The sequence below is a fragment of the Cryptomeria japonica genome, chromosome 2 (assembly GCF_030272615.1).
Source record: "Cryptomeria japonica chromosome 2, Sugi_1.0, whole genome shotgun sequence".
Taxonomy (NCBI): Eukaryota; Viridiplantae; Streptophyta; class Pinopsida; order Cupressales; family Cupressaceae; genus Cryptomeria; species Cryptomeria japonica.
The window spans coordinates 673,261,430-673,284,039 of NC_081406.1; the positions used below are offsets into that span (position 1 = coordinate 673,261,430).

Here is a 22,610-nt window from a genome sequence, read left to right on the forward strand (position 1 = left end):
TCTGTTACATTTGTGATGAAAATATATTTATAGAACTACAAAAATCAACTCATCTAAATGTCCTCTGTCTCATTTCACGTCGGGTTCACCAAATGTAACGCCATAAAACAGTTAGTCCAAGGGTTAGTCAAATCAACATAAAACTAAACCATTAAAAAGCATTATCAAGAAAGATTAAGCATAGAAGCATATTAGAGATAAAAACGAATAAAGATTAAGACTTCACTCATGATGCTCCCTACGCCATTAGCTCTCTCTTGTTCCTCTCCTCTCCAAGTTCCCAAATGAGTGTAGCTCTCAGTAGCTTTTTGCACTATTTTTGGACGTCTTATGGAGATTCAAGAGTATGAAGTAAATGCTCATGAAAATGCAAACATGAACAAGCTAAGAAATGAGATATTATGTAACTAACTAAGATTAATTCTAGACCAAAGTGAATTATGCTAAATACTCTCTAGATTTTACTATAAGCTAGATGCATGCAAGTTTTCCGGATGTGGATTATGAAGAAATGGGCTCTATTTATAGGGAAAATGGAACAATGGATGGTTGAGATTGAGTAATCTCAACAAGGGTCAAGATTGAATGATTTCAAATCCATGTGAGGGATTTCAACCCAATCCTAGGATGACATGTGTCAATGTGAGATAGGTTGAGAGGAGAGGGAATAAGCATTAAACGCTTGACATGACCTGAGGGTTAACCTGGGAGGTAAGGTTAAGGTTAGATTAGAGTTATCCAGTGGATAAAACTTTTATCCAAGGGGTAAACTCTTGTGCAAGGGTTAAAGGAATAACCATGGTCAAAGCAATAAATGCTCGAGGAGACACATGGGTTACATGAGGGTTAAGTTAGGGGTCAAAGTCCTTAACCATGGGTGCAAGTGGAATTAACCATTAATGGTTTGGAAGACTTTTCAAAGTTTAAGTTGTTGAAGACTTAAAGCCTTTAATGGTTTTCAAAGACTATGAGGGTTTGAGAAGTGACTTCAATTTGCTTAGGAATGTGACAATATTTAGGGGATGGATTAGGCTAATTAGGAAGGGTTTAGAAGAATCTAGAAGGAGATTAAAATTGCAAGTGGGTTTGGTGGGTGAGGGAAAATAGGATTTTATTAAAATAAAAATTCATTTATTTCAATAAATAGGTGCAAGTTGCATTTGTAGGAAAATGCAAGTGGGGGGGGGGGGATAAATGATTTAAATAAATGTTTTATTTAATTTATTTAAAAGAGGAAAAGGGGTTAAATGAAATAAATAGGATTTATTCATTTAATTGATTGTGAGTTTGGTTTAATGGATTAATTAAAATAAATTGAATAATTTATTTAATTAATAGGAGAATATTTTGAAGATGAATTAATTAAATATTAATTTAATTAACTGATGGCTAGTGGATTTTTAATCAAATAAATAGAAAATATTCATTTAATTAAACTGGACAGATTTATGTGACTACAACTAGTACGAACGAATAAATGAGCAATTGGTTGAAGTATGATATTACCATTAAAGTTGAGAAGCCAAGATAACCAAGAACAATCACATTGAATCTAAGAAGGAGACACAAGAGAGACACAAGAATAAGGGGGAAAAAACAAAGAAAAAACCCCCAATATTATGAAGATGACATAAAGCCCGAAGAATATACAATGTGTACGTGTGTGTGTGTGTGAGAGAGAGAGAGAGAGAGAGAGAGAGAGAGAGAGAGAGAGAGAGAGAGAGAGAGAGAGAGAGAGAGAGAGAGAGAGAGAGAGAGAGAGAGCGCTTAACATAGAAATGCTTCATCAGAATAAATAGAGGTGAGAGAGGAGTTGCAAATGTAACTCTCAAGTCTAAGGATGCCATCTATCATCCTATGTGTGTGCAAAGTGTCACGATATTTATAAGGAGGAATATCTAATATTCAACATATTAGAAATACAATAAATCAGTTATGCTCACACATGTGAGAACTCAAATAAGACAAAAGATTTGTATAGGAATTCTTTAGGAATATTCATACAAGTAACTAAGTAAAAGGAAATTAACTTTACCAAGTAAAAGATTAATTCCTAACAATTATGGATATTTAAGTTCCTCATTATAATTGGTTAGACAGTTTCAAAATGGAGTTGTATTTATATGCACCTTACACTTTTTGAAATATCTTTTTGGGGTAGGCTAACAATTGAAGGTAAATTCTCACAAATTGTAAGGTCAACTTTCATCCTTCAAAAGTTGAGCCCATTTTGTTGGGATAAGGGTGCTGGGCACCCTAGTCCAAGAAAAATGTGCTATTGAAAAGGTTGGGGATATGTGAATGAACCAAGTTTGCCAAAATGGTCCCAAAATCAGGCACAAACGCCAAAGTGGGTCCCATTGAACCTATTGTAAAATTGTTAAGGTCAACAATTCAAGACACTACAAGCCCTTTATCAAATATTGATTTTTTTTGTTAGGTTCATCTTCATTGCTAAGAGATAACTTCTAACATTATTATTTGTTTGTCGCCCATTCACTTGAAATTTGTAGTAAAGAGTGGAAAAATGAAACTATGGAAAAATGAAGGAACACAGCCTATTTGTGAAAATAAATATGAATGAAAACTTACCATCTTTTATTTCCTATTGTGTATACTCCTTTTTGCATAATGATAGTTTTCAAATTTTGACATAACAAGTTTTAACTTTGTCATTTGAAAACCTGGAATGGATTTTAAAATTCATTAATGCACGCTTAAGTATAAGGTTAAGAAAATAGATGTATTAGTTGATGCTAAGATAACAAGTCTCTTCAAGTTAAGCTATTGGGTTAGTTGATTTGCACTAGTTATTTCCTTTGCATTAGATTCTATAACTTAAATCATATTTTTAGTTTACTAATCTTTTCTACTTTAACTTAGTATTAATGTTAATTGTCAATTTAGTAATCACCATTATCTTATTGCCTTCATTTATAGCACATCAAGTTGCATGGGAAGATGTAACAAGACATGAGAATGATGTAATAAGATGGAAAGTAAGATGTTTCATGGAAAGCAAAGTGAACATTTTTCATGAAATGCTAATTTATTATAAAAATTTACAAATTTGTAAATGTCTAATATTAATCTGTTATCAATTCTCAAATTCGTAGTTGGATTCATTTTTATTGTTATGAATTTTAAAGTATTCTTTTTCCATTATCCATTTTAAAGTTGTGTTAACTAATATGTATTTCAAAATCTTTGTACTCTGGGTCATGGTTAATCATGCATTCAAGAACATTCATGATAGAAAATTTACTATTACAATCAAACATCCATGTTTTAATCATTAGTGCCTTTATAATTTCATATGAAATCTTCAGAATTGAATTTCCCCTTTTCACTCCTTCAACAAGACATGCTACATAGATCATCGAGTATTTACATGCTCTCATATCTATATAGATGAATTAATACTTAAAATCTTGAATTAAAAATAAAAACTTTCGTATGAACTAACTTACATCTTCACAATATTAGTACATCTTTATTCGTAACCATACAGCTAATATTCTAGTCATTATTTATTTAAAAAGAAAAAAACTTTAAAATTCCTCCTCCTTCCTTATCTCTCTATACTTTTATGAACTAATCTTCGCAATATTCTTACATCTTTATTCCTAACCATACACCTAATATTGTACTCAATTTTTTTTTGGAACTGGTAGAATTTGGGGCGATTTATAAATTCTTCGTCCACTCAAAATTAGCAAACAGGGTTGCAGTTCTGTGTTTTTCCATCATATCTACCAGGGCTACGTTTCAACTACGGTCAGTATAGGGGTGGTGAAAATAAAATTTGTATGCAGTTTAACCACCTACAGGGTTGTGTTTCAAGAGGCATCCAAGTGAAAAGATCAGTCAGATTTGTACTCACCCAGAAGCGGCATTTGTCAGCAGGCCATGTCCTCGAGGTCCTAAAATTGTGTCTGGTAAGATGACAGTTTCTAAGCTGGCTTTAATCACACCATTGCTACATTTTTATTGGAGGTTTGTTCTATTGTGGATTTTCGAATGTCAAAAATAATCTTTTTTCTCTATCCTGCTGTTTTCTTGTTTGTTTCCTTCAATCATTATGTTTTGGAGACAAGAAATCACTTTTCTGGCATTGAGTAGTGCTGGAACTAATGAAAATGTCAGAAACTTATATGTACAGAAATAGTTTATTTCAGTTATACAATCTTCTAATAAGATTACTGGAAAACTTAGAATATCAGATGTTCTTTGAAGAAAATTTTTCCCATATGTGAATCATACAGTTTGCTTCATATAAGGAAATTCACTCCGATGTTGTGCAATAAATCCACAGCCATAACCCCTGTGATTTGAATTTCAAGACAATTTTTTGTTGGCTCTTTAACAGTACAAGTTGCATTTTTTTTTAGTTAAGGGTAAATGGCAACATCACCAGGCCTAGACTCGTTGTAGCGATGAACAGGCACTTGGGAGGGAGGTGTTATTGCACATGCATGCCCGCCGGGTTTTGTTTTGCCATGTTGTGATGTGGGGATTTGAATTTGAATCACCCCTCTTTTAACATTTGACAACAATCCCTTAGACAAAATTTTAAGTTGGTTTTACACTACGCTATGGTGTTATTTTTTGCAAATTTATTGGCATTTGGTAATGATTCTATTGGAACGTAGATAAGAGTCTGTGCTCCTTTCTTGAAAGATTATGTCTGGGAAAGTAAATGTTTCTAACTTTATTCTTGTCATTTGTATTGTATGTGGTTAAGTATCAATGTTTATGATAGGGTGGAATTGCAGCTTGAGTTTTGTCATGTAGAGGCTTTTATCCAGGCAATCATTGTAGAGTGCGTTGTTTCTTCCTACCGTTTGTGTTTTGTAACAATTTAAGTACAACCCACATTTTGCTTCATTTCTGAACTCGAAGGAAAAAAATGAATTTCTCAGTTGGATATCGCCATAAATCAAGATATATGCAAGAGTTCTATAACTATGCCCTACTTGTCAATCCTGTCTGGTCTCAAAGTCATTGTGAACACGTGTAAAATGTTATGTATAACCTTTGGTATTTTCAATTTCCAATTTGTTTGATAAATCATTCATTAATAGGATCAAAGAACATGCCAGTTATATAGTGTAATTCAAGCGAACTGCTGCACAGTTCTGTTTTTCCATCATCTGTGTAGGATAGGTAGTTACTCAGGAAAGTGGAAACTTAATTAACAAGAGGTTTCCTTTACAGGATTTGTTTATAAATCAGAGTAGTAGATTTTACTACCTTGATAAGATAGGTTATTTACTGTCAAATCTTTATTATGTTTCCCAAATTGAAAGATTGTATGATTTCAAAAGATCACTAAATCACAAGCCAGCAGCCAATATGAAAATAAGGCTTTAGACGGTTAACATTGTAAAATAACTGAATAATATCATAATACACTCATCAGAAACAAAAAAGTCTGAAAAACTGAATACCATTAAAACTCATTACCCCTCTCTAATAGGCTCCATATTGAGATGCAGATCTTGTAAATTAAGTTGAACATATGGATGGATGAGAAGGACTGGAGGTACTTTGAAGAAGTGGAGTGAAGTGGAAGTGGAAGTGGGTCTTCTTCTTGATAGCTAAATGTGGGGCATATTAGCGCTTCAAGAATTTCAAGGGCACAGTGGAGAACGAGACTGGGCATTGCATTGAAATAATCCTCACGAAATTGTTGGAGATTGTGGGGGTGCATCTCAAAATATTTTTTTGGAGTTTCACTCAAAAGTTGGTATCAAGTTATTATTGATACTTACAATCCACAAAAATGTTGTCACAGAAAGGGAGAATAGATCTATCAACAAGTTTACAGAGTGAACATTGAGTGACATAAAATGAACAAGCAAGAGTGGGCCAAAGAAATGAATACAGCTTTTCTTTTGTTTAGTTGAGAATCAACCAAAGCTTTGGATGGTTTAAGCTTTGAAAAATCTTGATCTGGTCAGCAAGGCATTGCGAAGAACTTGAGAATCTTTATGAGCAATTCATATGTTCATGTTCTGAAAGTGAAGTAGCAGAAGTCTGATGTCATGACATGAGGTGTATCTTTCTTGGGTAATATAGAAAATCTGAAGCTATTAGCTGATTGATCAACAACCCAAATGATCCATGGTCTTTGATGAATGTCTAAAGTTAAATCAACACTAGACCAATTTTAATCCAAAGAAGTAAATGAAGGAACAGAAGTTGAGGATAAATCTGAGGCAAAGTTGCAAGAAGAGATTCAAGAAATCATCATAGGTGAGTAGGCCTAAGACATTGTTTAAGAGATATTTCTATCACGAGTAATCAAACGAATGATGATGATTGAGGCAAAGTTGCAAGAAGACAAACCATCACAGGCAAGTACATATAAGAAACTGCCTCAGTGATAATTACTACCATGAAGAATAACAAGGTGTATTACATTTGAAGAAGTGAACCTAACAGTGATGAGTACTACAGTTCTTTTTTCGAAATCCCACTTTGTCACATTAGCAATGAATTTGAAAGGATGAATTGATTCAACTGAGATAGAATATGATTTTCCATCAGGTAACAAACCCATAGGTTCCAAATGGGTATTTTAGGCAGGGTATAAAGCAAATGGCACAATTGACAAATACAAAGTTTGACTTTCTGATAAAGTTTATGCACAAAAAGAAGGTATTGTCTATGAAGAGACCTTTGCATCAAAGGTGAAAATCAAAGTTATGTTCTCCCTCGCAGCATAATGAAAACCCATCAAACCCCTAACTCTATTCTTAATTGACACTTCTACAAGTTCAAGAACTAATAAATATCTTGAAACACACTTTTGTTGGAGCTTTTTTGGTTCTTTGAATCTCCAAATACCCAAAATGCATCTTTGTAGTCATTTTATACAAGTTTTGAACTTTTCAAGGAATTCAGTGGTTCGAGAACTCCCTGAACTCTCAACACACAAAGAGTTAAGATGGAAAATCATTGCGACTTCGTGCCCTTGTTAGTATTCTCCTTTTGCGCTTGTAGGGAAATTGAAGCTTTGAAGCAACATATACTAGTCACAAACATATTAACACAATAACTTGAAGAAATGCAATCTTAGGTCACCATTATTAAAGGATATGTGCACAATGGATTTAGTAGACAAGCTTTAGGAATTTTGAAGCAAATGCCATCAACAAGGGTGAAGCTAAGCTACACAACCATTGCCAACATCCTTATAACTTGTCAAAACAGGAGCTTTGCAATAGTGTTTGGGTATTACTAAAGATCCCCATAATTGAAATAGGGATCTTTAGTAAAAAAATATGCTTAGAAATGCTTTGGTTGGCATGCATACAGCATGTGGAATCATAGATAAGGCATGTGAAATGTTTGATAGGATGCCTCAAAATAACGTGGTTTGATAATAATGGTTGCAGGATATATGGAAATTGGATTTGTTGAGAAGACTTCAAAATTCTTTGATTAAATGCAACTGATAGGCATAAGGCCTGATTCACTACTCATAGCCCATTCCAACATCCTCCTAATCCATGCCAAAGCATTGTAGTGATAAGGTGTGTTGTGAAAACGTAGACTAAGCCATAGTTTGTTAAATTCCTCAATGAGATGTCTTTACATGGAATGTGACGATTACATGATATGCATAACATGTCATGCTATTAATGCACTTAATATGCTTGAACAAATGAAAAGGGTAGGCACTTAGCCTGTTGATGACACTAGATGGTAGATAGGTAATGCAACAGTCTATGGAAAATTTGCTATTGTTTTTGTAAAGCTAATCTTGCCTACTAAGAGATTCACTCATAGTCTTGATTTGGGAGCCCATGCATTCATTCTACCTATTAGAGACATGGAGTCTCATGAACTTCTTTCTAAGGTTGAAACCCAAGATTATAGATACAAATTTGGACTAAATAGAATAGATAATGGAGTGTTGAGGTTTTAGTCAGTAAATAAAAACTTATAGAGAGAGATCAGATTTTTGTGCACATTTTTCATAAAGATAACTTCACAGGTTATGATACATCGATGGTCATTCCTCAGATAGAGTATTCTAAGAGAGATGACCTCGATAAATAAACTTCTAAAAATGTATGTTTTCATATAGGGCATATTGAAAGGTGATCACAAATGCAAAGAAGAAACCTTTCAAATTGGACCTATTCATGTAGGATGTGGACAAATCCAAGTGTGTTGATAGAACCTGGAAGTTAAATGAGCTCCACATGTGAGTTTTATAGTCGCGAATCACTGATTTTATTTTCGTATCTTAAGATTTACAATGAATTTGTTAAGGATCTCTTCTCACTTGGGCAACATATATTCACCAAAGATCACTCAATATAGGCTTGCTCAATTAAAGAGGATTGCACTCCATATTTATACTGGGTTCAGCCTGATATTTGATTGAAATTTTTTAAATTTGTTCTCAACCTGATTTGAAGACCATAACAAGTACAAATCCCATTCTTTTATCTTCATGGTCTACTAAAGAAAGAGCGTCACTTGGTATACAAGAATATAAGGGCAGAGGTAGGGAATGCTAGAAGAATAAAGTTGAATACGAAATGTATTGGCAATAAACAACTAGCTTCTGAAAAACTAACTATTTCAGAGATATCATTTGGATGCAATATTAAACCAAGGAAAGTGATTGATCAATAAACACCACAAAGCAATCCAGTTATGTGTTGAAGGATGTTTGAGTTGAAAGAACAGACTTCTCAAATATCAGCAGAAGTTATGCAGTCACAGATGGTCTGTTTTGAAGCAGATTTGGAATTGATGAAAATTGAGATCTGATGTCTCAAAAGGGGGCTCAAAAGTGAGGAGAAAATTTTGTTTCTAGAAATCAATACTTACAACCCACAAATGCAAATTATTTGACATGATATCTTGACATTCGAATGCCCATCAATGTTAGGGAGGTCTTAGCATTTTATTATAAGTCAGTTTATTAATGTTTGAACTCATTTTTCTGTTAATGTGTAACATATACACTTATTAAAAAGTCATTGTAATATTATTTTAGAGGTTTTATTAGGTCTGAAAAATAAGTCTAATATGGGTGAGTTACAAGGGGTAAAACTATAAATGGAATTGTTTCCAATATAAAAAGTTTAGTTCTGTTTTTTGGAAATAAGGGATTCTCACACATTGTACACAAGCAAGGGAGTTGTGTAATGTCCCCATTTAAGCACTATGCTTTCCAGTGACTGTTAGCCTGTCCTTGGATGCCCGTAGGCCAGTCAAATGCAAAATTAGGGTTTCCAAATTCTTTGGAGTTCTGCATGAGCTTTTTAGGGTTTGTCAGGAGGGAATTCTTCAGTTCTGCTTATGGTTTCCTTCTGGGTTTTTCATGAGCTCCAGGGTGGCATAACATGGATTTGATTCTTTGGCGAAGTGAGAACTTACTATTTTTAGTAAGTTAGGGTTTGGCTGTTTGGATGATGTTGTCTTACTGAGCTTTCCAAGCTCTTTCTCCAGGTGTGAAGATCGTGTTTTTCGGAGGAGTATTCCACGACTTACTATTTTTTCATAAGTGGCAGTAGTGAGCAATTCTATTTTTAGCAGTTTGGACAGGGTCCTGATCTTGTAGCAGTTCAATGGTCTTCATTGCTCAGCTTCATCCTGGATTTTATTGATAATCAGTATTGGAGTCATAAGTGATTTAATTAAATATTATTTCCTTATCCTAAGGTTTAATATTTAATTATTTTATTACTGATTAATGTTATATTGGGCGACTTAGGAAAAAACATTTATATCTAATATCAATGTTATATTTTCCTAAGTTAGGCGTTGAAATTCGAAGAATGCATTAAGTTATTGTTGAAGACTTAAGCAAGTTTGAACTTGTTCAATTATTGGTGAAAATGCAACTTGGGCGCCCACCTTGGGAAATGAAATGAAATGTCATTTGGACGCCATGTGATAGTGAAATGAAATGCAAATTGGAGAGGTGAATTTGGGAGCATTTACATTTGAATTTCAGAGGGAAAAAACTATAAATGCAGGTGCTTGGCCTCCCATTTGGACATCTTATGAAATTGCATTGTTATGTTGCGGGTTTGGCGATTGAAAATCTGAGCTTCAAAGTGTGGCTTCCTAGCTAAGTCTCAGTTTTGTACTTGGAAGATAGTACCTAGCTGTGTTCTTGTATTTCTAGTGCTGTTAGAGAGTGTTTTGCTGAGGGTGGAGTGTTTTGTGTGGATTTTGGAGTGTTTTCTTGCTGCTGGTCGCGGAGTTGCTGAAACCATATTTTGCTCATACCTCTTGACCAAGTGATTCCTTCATTCTAGGTATTGGCTCTATCAAAATGTGGCATAGAGGCGATATAGTCTGCAATTTTATAGCCGCTGATTTGAAGAATTGGATTTTTAGTTGCAAATCGTACCTTTCAGCTGGGCCGTACCATTCTAGGGGTGCATTGGGATGCGTGATTCTGTTTTGAGGCCACTAGACTGCAATTTTTGTGTTCATGTTTCATCATCCAGGTTATATCTTTCATTCACATTTGATTTGGTGTGTTTCCGACTTCATTTGGGTGAGTTATGAATATTTTGGTGTTGCCGGTTGAGACTATTCATGCTTGTTTGACTTCAGATTTTTGGTACAGCAGCAGTAGCATGATTTGAGTTAATTTGTTAGTTGTTTCTTGCTGTAATCTGCATTGGATATCATCTCTAATCTTCTCTTTCCGAATTGTAAGGTTAAGTAGTAGTACTACTAACCATTTCTTGAGTGTTGCTTGCCCACTGCATAAGTGGAAGAGGCTGGCTTAGCCGCCTTCTTGTTCTGTAATTCAGTTATGAAGTTCAATCCTCCCACTGAGTAATTGGTTGAGTGATTTTATGTTTGTAATGGTCCTCCCGTTGAATAAGCGGTCAAGTTGAGCTTTGATGTGATTCATTCCTCTCGCTGAAACATTGCGGTTGAGTGATTTGTGTCTTGGTGTGTTGTTCTCTTGGCTGGTTTACTGCCAAGTTTCTTGTTTACCTGTTGGATAAGCAGAAGGGACTGGCTTGCCACCCATTATTGTATTTCAGCTTTCAGTTGGTTTATGGTGCTAACGATCCCCGGAACACCGTATGCTCTCACCCTCCCAGATTGGGCTCTCGGTGAACAAAAGGTTTAAGGGTTCCCTTCAATTATTTGGATTTCATTGTTCTAAGTTCTAACCCTAACGGGTGATTGGTGTGATTGTGATCTTGCTATTGAAAAAAAAAAATAAAATTATCGGGGATATTACAAGTTGTGGAGGCCTTCTTTTTGGATTGAATAAAGAAGAATGGGTTGATCATAGAGCCAATATACTGTTCCTTTATGTTGTAGATTACTTGTGTGTTTAACATGCAGCCTTTTTCTATATATTTTCTGTTATGTTTGAAATTCAGATGTTTTCCTTTATACAATTGGGATGAAATTATAGGCAGTTTTCTAGTAAGTGAGACATGAAACTCCTAGTAAATGTATCTTTCACGTGTTAGATGTCATTTGTTTTTTGAAACCCTTGTTGTATGTTTCACTTTTATAATTGAATGTTCTTCCTTGGGAGTGGGTTTGGTATTGATTCCTTTTCTTTGCTTAATCTTTAGCTATCCTTTTATTTTACTCTATTTTATTTCAATTTTTGTTAGTTTCCTTTCCTAATTTCTAGTTAAAAGCATACCTTGAAAAACCTAAAAACATATCATATGAGGGAGCTGCCTTTATTAAATGTAGAAGAAAGTTGTTAATCCATAACAACTTCTCCAACTGATGGAACCTGTTGGGTGAGTCAAATCAAAGATGCAGTGACAAACTTGTTTACCAACGCATTTCAAAGTCTTTCCATCTACTGTCTAGTTGGCAGATGACGAATGCAGTCTTGCAAAATATAACATATTTTACAAGCATTATTGGTGAACCTCCCTTAGAAAAGATGATAATGTTATTCAATTACTGTTGCACTCGTGAATTTTGGATTTATAAAATATTTTTCATTTTGATCTTTGAATTAAGAACATATGTCAACACAATTCTTTCTGTTTAATGTTGTGACTTTGTCTTATTCAACTGATTTCTTCCTTAAGCTTAAGTGTGGTTTTATTCTATTATTAATAATTACTTTTCACACTTTCTGTTTGTAATTGAACTGTCATTTTTTGGTGAAGCATATTTTCAAAACACTGCTCATTCCATTTTTTGACTTATTTTTGAAATTTTTTATCTTTCAGACAAATTGGTAGTTCTTATAGCTCGAAATAGTGTCTTTTTCCCTGTACCATTGCTTGCTAAGCCTAGATATGTTGCATTTTTAATCAAATGTTCTAACAGTTACTAATGATTTAAGATTGCATCAATGAAATACATAACCAAAAGTCAAATGCAAAACATCTCTCTAGATTTGCTGCTTATGCAATGATAGATTTCGTTGAATTACACCATGTAAGATTTCTATCATTGAATAGAATGTAATATGGACTATTTGCAGATATGCATAGTGTCTGTTTATGTCTTGGATTATTCTAGTTTTCCAGCCTTCTTGATTGCTACTAGTGTATCTAGTTTTTGCTCTTGGTAAAGAAATTCATTCCTTTTGGGTAGTTGGAGTCACAAAATGAGATGGTATTGGAACTCTTTTTCAAAATAGAACGTAATGTCGATTGCTATTAATAATTATGAATAGACCATGGTGTGAAATATTGTTTTTCCATACCATAGTGACTGATTTTAGTTTCCTTGTATTTTGTATTTGACTTATATGATTTGCAAATGCTTTTCCATTCAGGCAAGAAATTGTGCACTTTTGCACTTTTAACTATCATTTTACTTAAAATTTAAAATTTGTAACTCTACTTTCAGGTTTTCTTATCTTAATATGGCATTGAAGGGGATGCATGTTCAATCTTTGTCAAAGGAGATTTTGAGCCTAAGTTCAGAGATTTCAGCAACAGTTGACTTTGCTGCACCATATAAATGTAGAAATTTTAAATTTGGTCAAGGGATGCGTGTGCATTCTTTTCATGCCAGAACTGTATCTTTGTCCCCAAGTATCAAAGGAAAATGGTATGCCTCCACTTGAATATTTTTCTTATCATTATCCTTCATTATTTTAGAAGAGGAAAAAACAAACAAATCTTGAGGAAATGCACACACAACAGCACGTTCTTATCGTTTTATGATTTTGTTATGGGAGGAGAGTGTTTTCTGTTAAAATGTACAACGCTGATTCCTGCTTTTCACTGCTATTTCTGGGTGTTTGCTGATGTTTTCAGCCCCCGCAATATTGTATGCCTTTAAAAAAAAATCATATTGTTTGTTTTTGGATGTTTAACTTCATTTTTTATTAATATTTTGATTTTTATGGAAGAATTTGATTTTTTTTTTGAAATATCACTAATTTTTCTATAAATGTAGCATATTTTTTCAAAGTTAATTAAAATAGGTGCTGGTATGTTTGAATATATCATTAATTATAACTTTTTTAATATTCTATAAGTTTATTTTGATGATTTTTTTTTTTAATTTGAAATATATTTATATTATTTTTTTAAAGTAATCTTAAGACTTTTTAAAGTATTTTGATTTTTCCCCTTTCTAATTGTTAGGAAAGAGAAACTTTTTTTTTATTATATGAATGCGTTTAACCTACATTATTAAATTATATCTCTCTATAATGGATGAAAGAATTATAGAGGAAATTTGAAGCATAATGAATTTTTTTTTTTGAGGAATCATTGAGTGGTTATAAGCTTCACATCAGGCCACTTTGCATCTATTGTCAACAACCCAATACTAAGTTCAGATGTTTTGACAATAATTCTTTCAAAGTTCTACAAGCAAAGTATAGATGCAAATTGCAATAATCGTCATAGAGACGCCACTTTAGGTGGGAGGCAATATGCTATTAACACTAAGAGCAAGGTAAGTGTTACATCTGAAGATCAGGATACAAGAGCAAAAAGAGTTTTCAAAGATTCAAAGAATTAACGACTTGTATTAGAGAAAAAAGAGTAAGAGGATTAGACAACACCCTTAATCAAGACACTACTACTGTATTCACTTTTCCTCGATGTCAATGCTTGCAGTATTTGTCATATGTCTATGATTCCACCATTCCAAATGAAGAGAATATGCTAGCTTCTAGTATAAAAATAGGTAAGATTGCTCTAATATTATTGATTTTCCTTTGAGAATGCTTCCACCTCAAAACAAGAGTAAGTTAACTGTGATTGGAGAAATTACATCATTAAACTTCTAATATATAATCTCTTCTTTATTAAATGATAATATAAATGTTAAATGTTATTCCCCACGAATATATTGATTTCTCCTACCTACAATTGAAACGACAAGACCTCTTGCAAGCTGTATCAGTGTCTGATTTTCTCACTAAGGAGAACTCATGACAAGGGACATGTTGATCTTTCTCCAACAAGAAGACCTCATGAAGACCTCATGACAAGGGACTTGTTGATGACATAAACTTTGTAAAGTATGCAAGTAATGCCACTAAAATAAATATAAGATCACCTAATGAAGATGAGGTTTATTACAATGAAAATGATGAATTGAATGTTATGCTACATAGTCTTAAGAAACATCTTGAGTTTTGGGCACTAACGTAAAAAATGATCAAAATTAAAACTTTTCTTATGACTGTGAAGGCCAAACTTTTCTTAGGACTATTTAGCATAGTTTTCAATTTATTATCTTCATTTTAATAAACTTAATTTTCATTAGGTGATCTTCTCTTTATTTTAGTGACATTACTTGCATACTTTGTAAAGTTTACATTATCATTGTAATAAACTTAATTTGTTTGCATACTTTGTTGCTGCAGGAAGCAAAACCATTTGGTCATAAAATGTAGGGGAAGTAATGGAACTTCAGATCAAAGTGAGAACCCACAAAATGAAACATCTGATAGAAATGGCAACCTGCAAAGTAACGGGCCTTTTAGACGGTATGGCTTTGGAAGAACACGTCTTGCCAGAATTGTTCAAGAGGTTCAGAATAAACTATTAGAAAACATCAAAGGGCTTCAAAAGAACTTTCCAATGAAAGTGTTTTGCCTACTTCTAGGATTTTACTGCTCGACTCTTTTTGCTACAAGTATAGGTCAAACAGGGGACTGGGATATTTTGTCTGCAGGTCTGGCAGTTGTTATGGTAGAAGGTATTGGTGCACTAATGTATCGGGCCTATCCATTAATAGAGAGGCTACATTCTTTAGTGACACTGTTCAATTATTGGAAGGCTGGACTCTCATTAGGTCTGTTTTTGGATGCATTCAAATATGAAATGGATGCAATTTCAGTGTTTTTTGATACATTTTCCTTTGAAATAGATCTGTTTTCTCTGCTTTGGTGGTGAGACTTACTAGTTGTTAATATGGTTTTGCACTTTTGCCTTCCTATCTGTTTTGTGGGGTGGAAACTGATCTGATAGAATTAAAAGCAATTTTCAGAGGCATGTGGGAACAAATGCACTTAACTTGTGTCATCAATTTTTTTGCATACCCATATTCATGGGTTGAAAGTGCTATTTCTTTCTCTCGCACAGATGCTTAAAAAAATAAAATTTTACTACGATTTTTGGAAACACATCTCTCATCTATGCTTGACTTGTCTAGAGGTTTTATGTCATTGTAGTTTTAAATTTTCAATTCTATTAACACAGGAGCAGCCAAATCATGTGAGCACTCAAAAGCTGCTTTTTAATGCTATCTGCCAATAATAAGGTAAGAGAAACATGGATGTCATAGAACATGGTTTGCATTTTCATTCAGATTGATTATGGGTGGACAAGAATTTTTGAAATGAATAGAAAACTTTAGCATTAGTTTGCTTGCAATAGTTTGAATGTCAGCTGTCAAATACGAGGGCCTTTTGTTTGGTTCCCGTTCTCCCATGTGTTTTTGTCACACCTTTGTTGACATTTGGTAACGATTATATTGGAATGTAGATAAGAGTCTGTGCTCCTTGAAATATTATGTCTGGGAAAGTGAATATTTTTAACTCTATTCTTTTCAACTGTATTGTATGTGGTTAAGTATCAATATTTATGATAGGGTGGAATTGCAGCTTGAGTTTTGTCATTTAGAGGCTTTTATCCAGGCAATCATTGCAGAGTGCGTTGTTTCTTCCTACCATTTTTGTTCTGTAAGAATTTTAAGTACAACCCATCAGTTTGCATCATTTCTGAAATCTAAGGAAAAAAATCAAATTTCTCAGTTGGATATTGGAACAAATCAAGATAAATGCAAGAGTTCTAGCACTATGCCCTCCTTGTCAATCCTGTCTGGTCTCAAAGTCATTGTGAACACATGTAAAATGTTACGTATAACCTTGGTATTTTCAATTTCCAATTTATTTGATAAATCATTCACCAATAGGAGTTAAAAGAGCATGTCAGGTATATTGTAATTCAAATGAACTGCTGCATAACTCTGTTTTTCCATCATTTGTGTAGAATAGGTTATTACTTATGAAAGTGGAAACTTAATTAACAATAGGTTTCCTTTACAGGTTTTGTTTGCAAATCACCTTGATCAGATAGTTTATTCACTGTCAAATCTTTATTATGTTTCCCAAATTGAAAAACCGTGTGATTTCAAAAGATCATTAAATCACAAGCCGGCTGCCAAGATGAAAATAAGGCTTCAGCATGTCAACAGTACACATCGTAAAATAACGGCCTAATATCATAATACATACATCAGATACATTAAAGTCTGAAAAACTGAATACCATCAAAGCTCATCATCCCTCTCTATTAGGCTCCATATTGAGATGCAGAACTTGTAAATTATGTTGAACACATAGATGGATGAGGACTGGAGGTACTTTGAAGAATTGAAGTGGGAGTGGAAGACAAATCTTGCTGGAATTGTTCAAGAGGTTCAGAATAAACTATTAGAAAACATCAAGGAGCTTCAAAAGAACTTTCCCATGAAAGTGTTTTGCATACTTCTAAGATTTTATTGCTTGACAATTTTTGCTACAAGTATAGGTTAAACAGGGGATCGAGATTTTTTTTCTTTAGGTTTGGCAGTTGTTATAGTAGAAGGTATTGGTACATGATGTATCAGGCATATCCATTAATAGAGAGGCTACATTCTTTAGTGACACTGTTCAATTATTGGAAGGCTGGACTCCCATTAGGTCTATTTTTGGATGCATTCAAATATGAAATGGATGCAATTTCAGTGTTTTTTTGATACATTTTCCTTTGAAATAGATTTTTTTCAGTTGTGAGACTTGCTAGCTATTAATTTGGTTTTGCACTTTTGCCTTATTATTTGTTTTGTGGGGTGGAAAATGAGCTGACAGAATTGAAAGCAATTTTCAGAGGCATGTGAGAACAAATGCACTTGTGTCATCAATTTTCTTGCATACCCATATTCACGGGTTGAAAATGCTTCTCTTTCTCAGACACTTAACCTGGGCGTGTCTTTGGTGTTGCTCTTTGCCTAGGGTTGACTTGCCTCTCACTTTTGCTGTTGTGGGTGTTGGCTGTGCCGCCCTCCAATGCTTGTTACTATAGTTGGTGAACGTAGCCCTGCTTAGGTAATTGGTTTTGGTGTTTCTCACCATTTAAGGAAGAAAACATGTCCTCTTCCTTGTGCAAAATCATCCTTGGTGGTAGTTTATGGCCAGATTGTGGTTGTAAATGAGGGATTCTATTAGCGTAGGGGTTTGGTTTGCAGATTCTAAAACCTTTTGCCTTCTCTTCTTGACCTTCACAACTGGGTGTTGAATTTTTGGAGGTTGAGCTTATGGTAGGTAAAATTAAGCTCTTCCCTTGTGTTAAAGGCTTCTTCATTGCCTCTTTTTTCTCTTCGAAGGATAGGAATTTGGTGTTAGGTAAGTTGTGGGCTTGAGGAGAGTACTCTCTCTCTCTCTCTCTCTCTCTCTCTCTCTCTCTCTCTCTCTCCATTAAACCTTGGTCAACATCCTTTAACCCTCTTATTAAGCCACGTAATGTGTGTTGGAATTTGAAATCTCTCCCTCCAATTTTGGGAGGTTTCTTGTTACAAGGCCATTGGAAACTATATTGGTTGCTTCTTGAAGTTTAACAATTCCATTCCTACATAAGGAGCACTACTTTTTCTTGCATTGTAGTGGATATTGACATTTCCAAGCCTCTTCACAAGGATATAGTTTTGATGTTTGGGGATAGGTCTTGGACTCAACCTCTTGATTATAAGGGTCTCCCTTTCAAATATTGTCGATGCTTTTTCATTAGTCGCTTGACTATAGATTGCCTTCTGTCGTGTCATAAGGACATTGCTACTTGGAAGAATAATGCTAACAAAAGTAACTTAATTTTTCATGCTCTTGATTCTTCGCAAGATGATTTCTCTTAGGATGATGATGAGTCTGTATCTTTTGGTGTGGCTTTGATGTATTGGAAACACAAGAGTCATTCACACACTAATAGCACGTTGAAGTGAGCATCGATGATCATTATTCTACAACACTAAATAACGTCCACAAGACAAAAGAAGCAACAATGAAAGATGCTATCCAACCAAATCAAGAATACAATATGATGAATTAGATTGATGACGATTTAACAATGCTAGAGGTACCTTCCTTATATAAGCAAGGTAAAGGCATAAAATAAGACAAGATCATGACTTGTGTCTTAATCTTATGACATGAGACAACTAACATGACAAATATTAAATTAGCTAGGACACAAAAATAAATAAGATAAGATCTCATCTAAACAACCAAGACTTCTAGAAAGATTCCTTGGACCTAAGTAAATTTAATGTGTGAATAAGTTGTACTAGGCGAATTAGATAGATTAAAGATCTTATTCACACTAACACCCTCTAAAGTGCAATTCAGAGGAACAAAACCAATGCAAAGGTGCAAAAGATGACTCTTGTCAACACAATTTGATTACTCGTGTACTAACAATCTCTCACAAACAAAGAAAAGGAGAAAAACCTCATGGGAGAAAACTCCTCTCCAAAAGAGAGAAAACATAAAAGATTTAAAAGCCTCCAACATAATGTCCCAATAACAACATGAAAATGAAAAACATCACTACAACATGAAGAATTTACAGACAACTTTCAAAAGATGATTGATAGTGTTTTAATTGAAGAACCTCTAAAACCAAGATTATGACCAAGATCAAGATGATAACAATCTCTATGAGTGCCCCCAATGAAACTATCTGAACAATGATCATATGCAAAACAAAGGCAATACAATCTTATAGTCGAAAATACAAATGACCCATGAATATGTATGAGTGACGTCAACATCACTACTCAACCAATGCAAGTTGAAAACACAAGTACCAATAGTTTGGAGAACCAAGATCATTTGAGGATTGAAGTTTACCTCCACAAAATAGGAATGCAAAAGTATTGTAACTCCAAAGTAAAACCATGGAAGCATTAGCATCAACAATATAATACCCCCCATAATGTTGAGTAGGGACATACATGACAATTCACTATAACCGTGTCACCAAGTAGTTCATGAAGGAGAAGCTACAACATTTGAAAGTGCACATGAGATTACCTAACTGAAAAAGGGTGTGCAAAAATAAGGCACACATGCATGAGGCAAGAATTATTAAGATCTATTGTTGTCGTGGAGGGACTCTCACTTGACAAAGCTATAATTAGAAAATAATAAAGGCACTAGTCAACCACCCATGACACTTTATAATACAGTATGAGTACAATAAAATGGCACAACATATGCGAAAAATTTGCCAAAACACATGTACAAGTGTGTGGCACTTTATCTTAGTGTGTACCAAAGTATATATATATATATATATATATATATATATATATATATATATATATATATATATATATATGAAGACATCCCATGTAAATAGAAGGATATTAGGTGCCAAAACATCCATGTAATAAATTAGTGTTAAAGCACACAAATATTTATTGGTCATATCTATCAAAAAATTTGGAAAAAAAGTGCACGGATATACTAAAAGAGCTTTGAAATACCTTTCCAACATCAAAAGAATAATGAAATATGGAGAAACTTGCCAAAAGTTACGAGCTTTGGGAGCCAAAAACATATTTCTAACTTCAACATGATATAAAATGCACCAACACCAAAATATACGAAAATTACTTGCACAATTGGATATTGCTCGAAATTAGCTTTTTGATGATATCTTGTTTGTTAAAAATCGACACATATGTAGAAGCTATGACCATTTTCCTTATTAAGCCAAATTGGTTAAAAAGAAAAAATATCATTGGTCATTGGGCAACAAAGTGATGAAGGTGGTTGGTGGCAAAACTATTAGAAGGGTGACAAGGAGTTCTTAGGCACTTAAAGAGGTGGGCGTGTGCTTAGCACCAAAAGTGCTGACACAAATATTAAATGTGCTTGCAAAAAATACATATGGCCTACCACTTTCTGATAGGGCAAACATGTCTCCAGGCTCGTACAGGTCTGTAGTTTCCTAAAAAATATTTAATTTAATTTTTTTGTTTGTTTACTATACCAAAAAATTGTCTATCGATGAAATATAAAAAGCACAAAAATTTAATTAAATTTTTTTTTTTTGCAAAAATTTCCACACATTGTGCGCTTAAGGGGTCATATGACCTATTCGGACAAATTTATTTGCCTAAAAAACAACTATGCTGAAAATGGACAAATTTATAGTCAAGATTCATCGCTCAGGCCTACTAGATGCATTGGGACAAACCAAAACATTGTCACTATAGCCAAACATGCTACACTCACCAGATGTCACCAAAAACATACATGTAATAGAGGATCAATAGGTCTATGTAAACCCTTTCCGATTCTCAAGATTGTATGAAAACACAAGAGAAGAGCATAACAAGAATTCAAAAGATCATATTAGAAACTTAAAATCACAACGAAAAACTTGATGAAGGAAACACTAAAAAGGAAGGGGCTTGTGAGATTCAAAGCTCTTATTCCATTTTAGAAACACAAGAATCAATCACATACTAATACCATGTTGAAGCGAGCACCCAAGATCATTAATCTACAACAACAAATATCCTCCACAAGATGAGAGGAGCAAAAACATAAGATGCTATTCCACCAAATCAACAATACAATATGATGAATTGGATAGATGACGATTTACAATGCTAGAGGTACTTTTCTAATATAGGCAAGGTAAGGGCATAAGATTAGACAAGAGCATGACATGCGTCTTAATCATATGACATGAGACAACTAACAAAAAATATTAAGTGACGTAGGACAGATGAAGTAAATAAGATAAGATCTCATCTAAACAACTAAGACTTTTGGAAAGATTGCTAAGACTATGTGAACTTAACATGTGAATAGGCCCTACTAAGTGAACTAGATAGATGAAAGACCTTATTTGGCCGACATGATGTGCCATGTGGATGCAATTGGAGAATCATCTACCAATCTCAAAGCTTGATTGTCCCTTCGCTTTGGTTCAACTCTAGATTACTCATTTGCTTCATCATTCTATTGCTTCCTCTTTGTGCATAGACACTTTCTATATCGAGGATTCTCCTCTTGCTCCCCCTTATTCTAAGGATTGTATCTTGGACTATTGTAAAAAGGATGAAAGGTCTTTCTAATTCATTATCTAGAATTCATGCTTGAGGCTGATAGGACAATTCACCTTAGGCCTAGGATTATCTAAGTGGGACCTAATGGTCCTAATTCTCTCCTTTGTTTGTTGTCATTTTTGGTAGCTTGGCTGTAGCTGTTCCACTTTCTTTTGATTGTTTTGTTTCTTTAATGTTATTGTCCAACTTAGGATTGTCGTGCTTAACCTTTTGGCAACCTTTGTAATGGGTTAGGACCCTTATTTCTTGCTTAATCTAATAAAAAACAAATTATATTTTGCCTCTTTCTTTTTCTTCTTCATTTTTTATTTTTTGTGTGATGTACTTCTTTGCTTTGATATGAATCTTAGATTCATTAAAGAGATTCCTAATGTTTTGACTAAATCAACTAAAACAAATCAAACAATTCCAAAGAAACCCTTTAGAGAATCCTTCTTGGGACGAATAAATATATGCTATGTGATTTCGACTTTTAATTTCATAAGTAATAACATATTTACTATAATTTAGGGAAGCAACTTCACAAAAGTCAAAACTTGAGATTAGAGGTTTCAAAGATAAAAAAAATTGGTGTTATGGCAATAAATCCAACAACTTTCCCTCTTTTCAACTATGAGTTGTTAGTAACACTCTCCAAGGACAAGGATGAGGGATTAAACTTTGAATCCTAAAGGAAGAAGTAATAGTTGTTTGTAAGGTTTGTACAATAATGTGCAAAGATTTTGAAAAAAACAACAACAAAAGATGGTCTCAATTTCAGTTGTGCCCTAGTCTTGGGAAACCAAACCATAGAAAAGGTCATGAAAAGGGTAATGAATCAAGTTTACGAAAATGATCTTGATAATGAGCTCAATAAAGCATAAATTAGGTATATCCGCCAAAGTGTGTCCAAACATAGTGTGAAATTGTTGAGGTATACAATTTATGCCACTACATTTAGCCCCCACTTTAGTAGGAGCATGAAATTACACTCATAATCACAATAAAGTGTGGAGAAGCCAAAGATTCTTGCATCAAAATATTGAAGCGACAAAACG

General features: G+C 33.9%; 1 protein-coding gene across 1 annotated transcript; it reads left to right on the plus strand.

The window, feature by feature from the left end:
- The first annotated feature begins 3,605 nt into the window (after positions 1–3,605).
- On the plus strand, positions 3,606–15,356 carry LOC131060610 (uncharacterized). Its single transcript, XM_057993918.1, has 3 exons — positions 3,606–3,938; positions 12,838–13,041; positions 14,819–15,356. Exons 2-3 carry the CDS (start codon positions 12,854–12,856, stop codon positions 15,348–15,350), a joined length of 720 nt encoding a protein of 239 aa, XP_057849901.1. The 5' UTR covers positions 3,606–3,938; positions 12,838–12,853; the 3' UTR covers positions 15,351–15,356.
- The last annotated feature ends 7,254 nt before the right edge of the window (positions 15,357–22,610 follow it).

Excerpts from the sequence above, each read along its gene's own strand:
- LOC131060610 (XM_057993918.1), top strand. The coding sequence starts at position 12,854 with ATGGCATTGAAGGGGATGCATGTTCAATCTTTGTCAAAGGAGATTTTG. Across the intron at positions 13,042-14,818 it reads CCAAGTATCAAAGGAAAATG|GAAGCAAAACCATTTGGTCA; the intron begins GTATGCCTCCAC and ends TTGTTGCTGCAG.